The sequence below is a fragment of the Pan troglodytes genome, chromosome 1 (assembly GCF_028858775.2).
Source record: "Pan troglodytes isolate AG18354 chromosome 1, NHGRI_mPanTro3-v2.0_pri, whole genome shotgun sequence".
Lineage (NCBI taxonomy): Eukaryota > Metazoa > Chordata > Mammalia > Primates > Hominidae > Pan > Pan troglodytes.
Window position 1 is genome coordinate 188113010 of NC_072398.2, and position 11342 is coordinate 188124351.

Genomic DNA, 11342 nt, shown 5'->3' on the forward strand with positions numbered 1-11342 from the left:
TGCAATTGACCTGCCACCAAGGGAGTGTGGGTGAATGATCAAGGCAGGCATCCCCGTGGAGATCAGACACCAGTGGAATGTGGGTGAATGATCAAGGCAGGCGTCCCCGTGGAGATCAGACACCAATGGAATGTGGGTGAATGATCAAGGCAGGCGTTCCTGCTATGATCAGACACCAAGGGAAGACTGTCTTTTCAAATCCATGATCGATGTCAGAGTTTTTGAGTTCACGGATAAAATGTGTTCCTTTGTCTCTACTAGAGAGGAAAGAGAACTGAAATTGGAAAGATAGGGAGATTGAAGGGTAGCAAGAGAGGCTGGAGAAGAGAGCGAAGAGACCGCTTACCTGAGTTGAAATTGGTGAGATGTTCCTCAGGCTGGTCTGAGGACCCGAGGTCATAGGTGGATCTCTTCATGAAGTGAGGGTGAGGACAGGGGGCCAATCTCCCAAAGGAGTCCCCCTGTCCTGGGTTCTTTGGCATCAAACGTTACGCACATCCATGTGAAGAGACCACCTAACCAGGCTTTGTGTGAGCAACAAGGCTGTTTATTTTCACTTGGGTGCAAGTGGGCTGAGTCCAAAAACAGAGTCAGCAAAGGGAGATAGGGGTGGGGCAGTTTTATAGGATTTGGGTAGGTAGTGGAAAATTAGTTAAAGGTGGTTATCTCTTGAGGGCAGGGGAGGGGGTCACAAGGTGCTCGGTGGGGAGCTCCTGAGACTCTTTGTCCAGGGGAGGACTGTCACAAGGTTGATTCATTAGTTAGGGTGGGGCAGGAACAAATCACAATGGTGGAATGTCATCAGTTAAGGCAGGAACTGGCTGTTTCACGTCTTTTGTGGTTCTTCAGTTGCTCCAGGCCATCTGGATGTATACGTGCAGGTCACAGGGGTTATGATGGCTTAGCTTGGGCTCAGAGGCCTGACAGTGAGACCATCTCTAACAAAAATAAATAATTAGCCACGTGCGGTGGCACACATCTGTGGTCCCAGCTACTGGGGTGGCTGAGGTAGGAGGATTGCTTGAGCTCAGGAGGTGGAGGCTGCAGTGAGCTGTGATCACACTACTGCACTCCAGCCTGGGCAAGAGGGAGATCTTATCTCAGAAAAACAAACAAAAAACAATGATGCACCCTAGTCTTATTGTGGCAATCCAGAGAGAGGGTGGGGAGGCAAGCAGAGATGACAGAATTGGAAGCTACTCACATGCCTTAATGTAACTCCTCACTAAGATTCTCAATCTCTAGGAAGATTATCAAAAGAGCTGAGTTCTGTGACAGGACTAATGGGGACAAAATAGAAAAGGTTTGTACAGATCACAGGAATCTCAGGCAAGAGATTATGAGGTCATAAACCCAAGGAATCTGCAGAAATTGTGTGGAAGGTTTGAACTTTCCCATCTTGTGGAATTGGCAATGCTCTGAGGCAATCATACAGAACTCTCTGTGGATCAGGAGGGTCCTAATTGGCACCTGGTTTACACACACAGCATGTTTCCAAATCACTCATCCCCCTTTAGTTCATCCTCCACACTAGCCCAAGTGCTTTTCCTAAATAAAGAGTGAATGTTATCATGTCATTCCCCAGCTTTAATATTCCTTATTGTCCACAATCCAAAATTTCTTACCCTGGCATCCAACACAAGGGCTTCCTCTCCTCCTCACACAGGGCACACTATCAAACATTTTATTTTTTCCTAAAACACTAAGCCTTCCCTTCTGTCTGAAATAAACTTTCCCTTTCCTCTCTTTTCTCTGCTATAAACACCTATTCATTCAGACCAAATTCAATCATCCTTTCAGATTCCCCTCTCCTGTGAAGTTAACCATTCCCACCTGTGTTCCCCCAGCACCTTGTTCAGAGTAGTTTCACTTCCTCTGCGTTCCTTGCAGGAAGGACTATGTCTTTTTTTTTTTTTTTTGTGATGGAGTCTTGCTCTGTCGCCCAGGCTGGAGTGCAGTGGCGTGATCTTGGCTCACTGCAAGCTCTGCCTCCTGGGTTCATGCCATTCTCCTGCCTCAGCCTCCCGAGTAGCTAGGACTACAGGCGCCCACCACCACGCCCGGCTAATTTTTTATATTTTTAGTAGAGACGGGGTTTCACCGTATCAGCCAGGATGGTCTCAATCTCCTGACCTTGTGATCCGCTCGCCTCAGCCTCCCAAAGTTCTGGGATTACAGGAGTGAGCCACCGCACCCAGCCAGGAAGGACTATGTCTTACTCACTTCTGGGCCCCACTGTCCAGTACAGGCCAGGTTAAGGCACTCCCCCGGCTTCTACAGCATCCTGGGTACAACTGTAATGATACCTACCATCCTGCATTGCAACTCTGGATTTGTGTGGCAATCTCCTACACTAGAAATCAGGGGCCACATTGTCTTCAATGTCAGTATTACAAGTTACTAAGAGGGAAAGAGGAAAAGAGGGAGAGGAAGAGAAGAAAGAGTAGATGGAGTGAGGGAGAAAGGGAAAAAATAAGGGGAATGAAGGATAAAATAAAGTTTAAAAGGAAGTTAGACAGTGAATAAACGGACTAGTCAGGACTCAAAAGCACTGACTAAAACAAAAAATCTTAGCATATAAGTTAGGGTCAAAAAAGGGCAAGTGAGCCGGGCACAGTGGCTCACATCTGTAATCCCAGCACTTTGGGAGGCTGAGGCAAGCGGATCACCTGAGGTCAGGACCAGCCTGGCCAACATGGCAAAACCCTATCTCTAGTAAAAATACAAAAATTAGCCGGGCGTTGTGGCACATGCCTGTAATCCCAGCTACTCGGGAGGCTGAGGTAGGAGAACTGCTTGAACCTGGGAGGCAGAGGTTGCAGTGAGCCAAGATCGCGCCACTGCACTCCAGCCTGGGCAAGAGACTCCATCTCACAAAAAAAAAAAAAAAAAAAAAAAAAAGAGAGAGAGACAAGTGAGATTGGCTGGGGAGCTTTGTTCCAAGATCAAAGCAGGGGCCTGGTACATTGGTCGTAGGCCCAACTGGCAGCAGACACTCATAATTATAAAAGTCACAGCGGGGCTGGGCACAGTGGCTCACGCCTGTAATCCCAGCACTTTGGAAGGCTGAGACGGGTGGATCACCTGAGGTCGGGAGTTTGAGACCAGCCTGTCCAACATAGAGAAACCCCGTCTCTACTAAAAATACAAAATTAGCCGAGCATGGTGGCACATGCCTGTAATCCCAGCTACTCGGGAGGCTGAGGCAGGAGAATCGTTTGAACCTGGGAGGTGGAGGTTGCAGTGAGCCGAGATCCCGCCGTTGCACTCTATCCTGGGCAACAAGAATGAAACTCTGTCTCAAAAAAAAAAAAAAAAAATCACAGTGGTTGTCACAAAGTCTCCAAGTCAGGAAGGAGTCAGACCAAGCTTCCCAGACTGAGAGGGGATCTGTAGACCTAGCTTGATAGTGGGTATAATGAAGAGCTTGACCTTGGGATCAGACATACCTGAATTAAGTCCCCACTCTGCCAATAGGTCTGGTTATTTAATCTCACAGAATTTTCTTGCCTTGAACATGGGGACATTACTACCTTACAAGATAGTATGAAGACTAGAGATAAGAGTTGTACAATAATTGGCACTTAGTAGGTATTTAAAAGATGGTGATTTTTATTATTAGGGTGTGTGCCAACTCACACACACAAGTTTGGATGACTATATGTTTAAAATATATTGTGTGGAGATTTTCAAGGAATCAGAAAATGTGTATGAAATAAAAGTGCTTGGTAAACAGTAAAGTACCCTATAAATATAAATGAATCATTTGGGAAGTCTTTTATAGTTGGACAAAATACAGGACTTGAATTTGGGCAGTAGTTCAGGTCCTACACTCTGCATTTACTTGCTCTGTAACCTTGGGCAAGTCCCTTTCTTTATCAGCCTATTTCTACATACGGCAAATGCAGGTCACTCTTAGTTGCTGTGAGAATTCAATAATGAGTGTAAAGTTCCTGGCACATCTCTTACTGGTGAACAGCAGGGTCCCCATGTTAGGTAAGGTTATGGGTGATATCAGTTCCAAGCCCGGTGCCAGAATCACACTCTGCCAACTGGCTACAAATGAAGAGGGCCCCTCACTCTGGAAGAGTAGGGCCCCAGATTCACAAGAGAGGTAGATAGGGGTCTTTTGTATTTGTTAGAGGAAGGGTTCTTTTGTATTTGTTAGAGGAAAACTGGGTGAACACTAAACTTCCATGTAGAAAACACTGAAATCTGCCATGTGGAGCCAGGCCTAAACCAGGAGGACAGGAAACCAGACATAATCCCTGCTAAGCTGTTCCAGCCTTGAGGACTAAACTATTGCTACTAAAAGCAAAGACTCTCATTATGGGTTTTAAGATTTCTCTCACCTTATCCCACCCTTCACCCCGTACTCCCCGTCACTGCCGTTTTTCCTAGGCACAGAGTAAGTGCTCAATCAATAACATTGAGGCCAGGTGTGGTGGTGTGCACCTGCAGTCCCAGCTACTCCATACACTGAGGTGGGAGGATTACTTGAGCCCAGGAGACCAAGGCTGCAGTGAGCTGTGATCACACCACTGCACTCCAGCCTGGGCGACAGAGCAAGATCCTGTCTCAAAATAAAATAAAGTTGACCTCAAAATAAAATAAAGTTGAAAACGTTCTCATGCTTGGCACTGACTCGCCATAGAGCAAATGGCCCAAGGCCATATTAAGAGGCCACACTGGCTCCTAACTCCAGGCAAGTCTCCTAAGTGGCTCCTCCTTCAGAAGCCAAAAGGTAAATGTAGTGAAAAGAGCAACAGCTGGCAGTCAGGGAGGCCCAAGTTTGAACTCTGCTCCACAACATACTTGCTGTATGACTTCACAGCAAGTGACTTTATCTTCCCTCACTTTCATGTCCTCTTCTTATTCCTTTGAGAGTTGCTGTGAGAACTACATGAGATAATGAATGTAAATGTGACTGACAGAATTAATCGCATGTAGTGGATGCTCAATTAATGTTCGTTCCTTTCCTTTCCCCCTTCTCCTCAAAGGCCCCAGAAACTCAGTCTGCTTTCCTTTGCTTTTCAGAGCATCTACCCATCTGTCTTTCTTAGAATTCAAATCCCTTCCAGAGTGGGTTCAGTGGGACAATCTCCCCAGCTCCCCACTTCCCCAAATAAGTACACGGGTCCTTTTCATTGAAGGGTTTTACTGCTAATCACTCTGGGGAAAACAGAGGCAGGTTGGGGGAGGGATAACAAGTAACAAACATGGGGGAGTGTGAAGGTCCCTGGGTCATGGCTCCCTGAGGGTTTCCCTTTCATTTCTAAGGTGGGACCTCAGATCTCTTCTCCAGACCAAGGAGGCCCCTTCCATTGAGAAGGTCATTCCTCCCACCCCAGAGATCTAGAAGCAAAGTTGGGGCACAACAGGTGGGAACTAGCAGGACACTGCAGTGCACTCCTACCTAAGCAGTTCACAGACAATTTGGAGAACCTTCAGACAGTGACACCCATCTCATAGGTACTTCCTCAAAGGCCAGGGGGACTGCTGCCTTAATAACATGAGCATGTTCTGAGCCTACCCTATTTCTCTTTCACCCCAAGAAAGTAAAGCCAAGACTGGGTCTTCTGACTTTCCAACACGAGAAATTGGCCTGGAAAGAGGCAAGGGTTTTTACTCCAGAGTCCCTCCTCAGGACTTCCTGAGATCCTGACTTCAGAGGCTATACAAAACCATTCTCCAAAGTGGGATGAAGGGCTTGAGGTCAAGGTAGCAGCAAAAGATGCTGAAGATCTTCCTCCAATAGGTTAGGGTCTCTCACTCTCTCTCCCTCACTCACAATGGGGCTCTCCTTCAGCTGGAATCTTTCCCAGCCTGTTCGCCCAAGTGAGTTTTCTGGTGGCGGATGAGATTCGAGCTCCGGGAGAAGTGTTTCCCACACACAGTGCACTGGTAGGGCTTCTCCCCTCTGTGGGTCCGCTGGTGTGCTCCAAAGTTGGAGATATCGCTGAAGGTCCGCCCACACTCAGTGCACTCATAAGGTCTCTCACCTGTGTGGGTGCGGTGATGCACGCCAAAGCTGGAGCTGTTGCTGAAGCTCTTCCCACACTCACAGCAGATGTAGGGTGCTGGCTCCAGGTGGGTCCGGTGATGCACAGCTAGCGTGGCACTCTGGCTGAAGCTCTTGCCACAGATGTCACAGCGGTATGGCCGCTTGCCTAGGTGATCTTGCTGGTGCGTGGTGAGGTCTGAGCGCCGCCGAAAGCTCTCCTGACACTTGGGGCATTTGTAGTGTTTCTCTTCCAGGTGGATCCGCTCGTGCCGGATGCGGTTGGAGCTTCTCGAGAAGCTCTTGCCACATTCAGAACACTTGTAAGGCTTCTCACCAGTGTGGATCCGCTGGTGTGTTCTCAGGTTGGAGGTATTATTGAAGGTTTTGCCACACTGGGCACATATAAAGGGCTTCTCATCTGCCTCATGCCTTGGATGAGCAATGGGGTCCCCTAGCTCTCGAGCCGGGACAGTGACTTTCTGCCATGGCTTTTTTGGATGAGTTTCTTGCAGTTCATCCGACAGGCTCTCTTGCCCATGCTCCTTCTCCCCAGGTGGGATCCAAGAACCCTCTGAGTCATCCACTCTCCAAGGCTTACCCCCTTCCCCTTCCTCAGGCAGGTGTGGTTCTGGACTCTGCTCCTTCTCACTGCCCATCTCTGAACCCTGAGAATGAACACAAATGGCCAACACCTTTATTCTTTGGGTTGGGCCAGATCACAGGGAATCTTTTGTTCAATTTGAAGGGTATACACCTTCCCCATGGGACCATCCATTAGAAATAACCTCAATCAACTGGAATACTTGGATAGAATACCTTTACTTGCTACCTTTTAAGTGACAAACTTTCAGAGATATTTAAAGCTACCCACCAGAGCAAAAAGAAGGCACCGGCTTTGTCCACCACCACCAGATGATATGTGTGCCATTTGAATAATGTCACTCTTCTTGAAACCACTAAGCAATGACAATCCAGACTATAATTCATGGGCAAGTAAAAGAGCTTTCATTTTGGGATAAGTTCAATTTTTCTGCCTAACTGTAAGTTAACTGTAAGTCTTTTTATGTTTAATCCTTTTTGAAAAACCTTCCTTACAAGTATCTACCTATATGCCTGCTTTCAAAATGAACAAAACAAAACCTCTAAATCTTGAGGCTTTCCTAGGTGACAAGGCCCAGCTTTGGCTTTTCTTGAGATTTCTGCCACTCTACCCCTCTCCAGCCCACACCAGAATCTAGCAAGTAAACATCTGGGTTAATACCTGGGACCTCCAGGACCTACTGTGGGGCTTGGGCTGTGTTTCTTCTGATCAGTCAGTGCCCTCCACTACATTCTCAAACACCATACAAAGCCCCACCCACACCCCCCGCCCACACACGCATGCATGCACACAAGCAAGCAGAATCACAGAGACAAACTCACACCATACACAAAGCCATATTCTCACGTAACACGGTCATACTCACATACCTGACATACTCGGTCACATTCTCATACCACACACAACAGCTATACACCTACACACCACACACAGCCATACATTGTCACACCACACACATACATACTACATACACACTCATACCACATATAGCCACATACTACAGCCACACACGTATATAGCTACATACATGTCTATACACATATACCCATACACCACACACAGACACACACTCACATACCAAGTACACACAAAGATAAACACAGACACAGACACACAAACCACACTCCCCACACCCCACCCCAAAACTAAACACATAAGAGTGCCCAGTACAGGTCCTGATTTGTGCAAACAACACTAATGTGTGCTAAGCTGCACAGACTCCTTTGGGTTCCTACAGCCAAGGACAGGGAAAGAGTTGGGGGGAAAAGTACCTCTGATGAGAGTGGTAGCATTTCCTCCGGGCCTTGAAGAAATAACGACATTTTAGCAGAGTGGGTTGGTGAACAGAGTGACATGAACAAAGGGATGAGGGAGGGAAGCACAAACTATCATAGGACACTGATGATAGAAAATGAAAGACTGATAATTCCTTCAAGTCTGCAAGTATTTCTGGAAAAAAGAAACACAGAATAAAGAAAGGGGTACTGACTACATTTAGGGTTGGATTACAACTGTGACACATATTATCTTTATCACTCTCTGCAAATTATTCAACCACTCTGAGCCTAAACTCCCTCATCACTAAAATTGTGATACCTACCCACACTACAAGACTTTGTATTAGAAAAAAATGCCTGTAATACTCAGCAGAGTGTGTGACACATGCTGTCATTCAGCAAATGGCAGCTGCTGTTACAACTGTTGAAGACACTACGTCCAGGCCCTGTGAAGAATACAAGAAAAAGATCTTTTAAATGATCTCATTAAGAAAAAACTTTTAACTTAAAAATAGCATAAAACTGTATATAACCTTCTAAAATGTGAAATACAGACAAAACCTCAACTCTTTAAGAACCAGAGGTTCACAAGCTTTTTCTGTAAAGGGCCACATAATATTTAGTAAATATTTATGGCCATGGGATATCTGCTGTAACTATTCAATTCTGCCACTGTATCATGAATCATGAAAGCAGCCATAGACAAGACATAAAGGAATGTGTGGCTGTGCTCTAATAAAACTTTATTTAAAGCAACAGGAGGTGAGCTGTGGTTTGCCAATCCCTGTTAGTGTTCCTTGAAGAATTTAGATAAGAATATGAAAAATAATTGGTTTGCTTTACTTCCAAAAATGCAAGTAAACATGAGAAACTATTCCTTGATACTTAGACACTGTTTCCTGACCATCCTTTAAAAAATTAAAATCACTCCCACACTCCCAGTCCTCCTGCCCCATAGCACATCTTACCTTCTGACATTCTCTTTATGTCTATTATTTATTGTCTGCTTCCCTAAAACATAAGTTCTATAAGAGCTGGTGTCTTTGTTGTTTTTTCATTTTTTTTTATTTTATTTACCAATGTAACCAAAACTCCTAGAGTAGTGGCAGCCATATACAGTAGATCCTTCATAAGTATTTGTTGAATGAGTTGAATAAAACACCTGCTCTGTCTTCATGGGACACAAGTAACCATGAACTGTCTCACCCACTTTTCCTCAGCAATCTCCTGGTTCCTGCCTACTTTCTCCTTTATGCAGTCACAGAATCTTGTGCTTGGCTTATAGTGGTTTGCAACTACTAGTAGAACATGTCTGTTTCTATTAGTAATTTATAAGCAACTTGAGGAAAGGGACTGGGTCATGTTAGTAATCTCCTTCTGCAGCATAAAGCTGGGTGCTCAAATGTCTTTTGAATGTATAAGTGACAGGATGTGATCTTAATTCACGCCACCATCCCATCCCCCACCCCCTGCCCTGCTCCCATCTGACCTACAGCTACAGTATCTCTATGCAATGAGCTATTCAGCCTCCACTCACTTCCAAAACTGCTATTCTGAGAACCTATAATTTACCAAGTTCCAGCTCTACCCGGGGCTGGATGCTAGGTCAATGTAAGAGCAAAAGGATTTAGGATTATGATTACCACTCAGTTTGTGATACAGTGTACTGAAACAGACCGTGAACTCCAGAAATTGTCATACAATGCAGAAGGTTAAGTTCAGGGGACAGGGGCAGGAACTGTGCCTTAGTCACCTTTGTACCCACTCCTCAGTGTCTAACACAGCCCTGGCACATTATTAACATTTTTTTAAAGCTCGTATCAAGTGCTAAGCTGTGGACTAAGGACCATATATGAATCATCTAATTTCACTTCACATCATCCTTATTTTAGAGATGAGAAAGCTGAGGCTCAGAGAAATTAAGTATCTTGCCCAAGGGCACACAGCAAGTAAGTGGCAGAACTGGGGCCTATGCCCATCACTTCAAAGTCAGTGCTTTTAACCATTATACTATTACTGAAGGAAAAAAGGAGAGAAGACGGGAAGGAAGGAAATAAAAACAGTACCACTGAAGTTCACATGATACAGATGTATCTCCCTGATGAAATCAGGGCTGAGCAGTTTCAAGGAGGAGTAGGTATTTGACCTAAGATTTGCAGGATGGGTAAGACTGGGACTTGCAGAGATAAAGAGGCAACTACCTACTGAGAAGACAGTGCAGGTGAAGTACAGAGGCACTTTCATATCACACTGCAGAGATCTGGGGGGAAAAGGGATCTATTGGGCTTTGTCTTCCTGGTGGCTCTGCTGCACAGAGAGAAGCAACAGTGGAAGGGGCTGAGAAGTGGAGGAGGGGCCAGGTCTAAGAAGTTAAGAGCCAAGAAGATGGGGCTAGTGATCACAGATGATGAAGGTGAAGCGCCTAGGTTAAAGGGAAGGGGTCAAGCCATAGTGCGGTATGGAGGTCCGAAGTTACAGGTCTTTGGGGCCAAGTCAAGGGCTGCAGGGAGGAAGAGGAGAGAGGAGCTATGAAAGACCAAGAGCAAGGTGCTAACAGGGTAATTGTACAGGGAAGCTAGATAACGGGTCAGAGATACAGGAGGACCAAGGAAGTCAGAGGGTCGCAGGAGACGGTCAGGGAAGAGGAAGAAAAGGCTGCCAGAAGTGTCACAGGCCAGGGCCCAAGAGCTGAGTTGTGTGTTGCGGGGCGGGGAGAAGCCAATGGCGGAGGTCCAAGGGTACAAGAGCTGGTTTCAGAGATTGCCGGCGGGCTTGGGGCCGGAGAGGTGGGAGAGGAGGAGGGGCTGATCCTAAACGTATGGTCAGCGGCAGGAAGGCTGTATACTCAAACCCAACAGAAGGGCCGGGGAATGGGGTGGGGACAGCCACCTGGCTGCGTGGGCCGGGGGCCAGGGCCGAGGGTCGCGGCGGAGGGACCACAAGGCCCCTTGGCTTCCCACTCGGTCCAGGGAGCAAAGCAGCAGCATCCAGATCCTCGGTGAGAGGGAAGTGGCCGTGTACAGAGTTTCCCGCGAAGTCGTGTCCGCCTCCCCCCGCGACCTCGGGCCCAACCCGGACCCACCTCGCTCCCGCCGCTCGGTCAGGGACAGCGCCGCCTCTGTAGGCGAGGGAAGGAGCTGGAGCCGGAGCCGGAACCCAGGAAGGATCCGCCCTACCACTCCAGGATTGGTTTCTTAGGATAATTCTTTATTTCCATTGGCTACAATGACTGCCACAACGCAAGCGACCTGGCGGGACCGCCAATAAGCTTTGACCTCTGGCGTGGCATGCTGGGAGTTGTAGTCCTAAGGAAGCGCCTAGACTCAGAGAAAACTTGCGAAGTTTAGGATGGAGCTGAAGAGACTGGATTCCGCCCTATGGTGGGATTTCTTTCCGTGCTCGTGCGTTCAGCCCCAAGTCTCAGGGCCACTCGTCTGGGAAGTTGTAGAATCTGTATAGC

General features: G+C 47.0%; 1 protein-coding gene across 4 annotated transcripts; it reads right to left on the reverse strand.

Moving 5' to 3' along the window:
- Positions 1-5141: 5141 nt before the first annotated feature.
- On the reverse strand, positions 5142-11064 carry ZNF691 (zinc finger protein 691). Of its 4 annotated transcripts, XM_063781819.1 has the most exons (4): positions 10965-11051; positions 8206-8328; positions 7877-8054; positions 5142-6669 (listed from the first exon to the last, which is right to left on the reverse strand). In XM_063781819.1, the coding sequence occupies exons 3-4, from the start codon at positions 7958-7960 to the stop codon at positions 5806-5808; spliced, it is 948 nt and encodes a 315-aa protein (XP_063637889.1). In that variant the 5' UTR covers positions 7961-8054; positions 8206-8328; positions 10965-11051; the 3' UTR covers positions 5142-5805. The 4 variants fall into 4 exon arrangements, with proteins under 4 accessions (XP_063637889.1, XP_016816024.2, XP_016816029.2 ...); XM_016960535.4 differs by lacking the exon at positions 7877-8054; XM_016960540.3 differs by lacking the exons at positions 7877-8054; positions 8206-8328 and having other exon boundaries at positions 10965-11064.
- Positions 11065-11342: the final 278 nt, after the last annotated feature.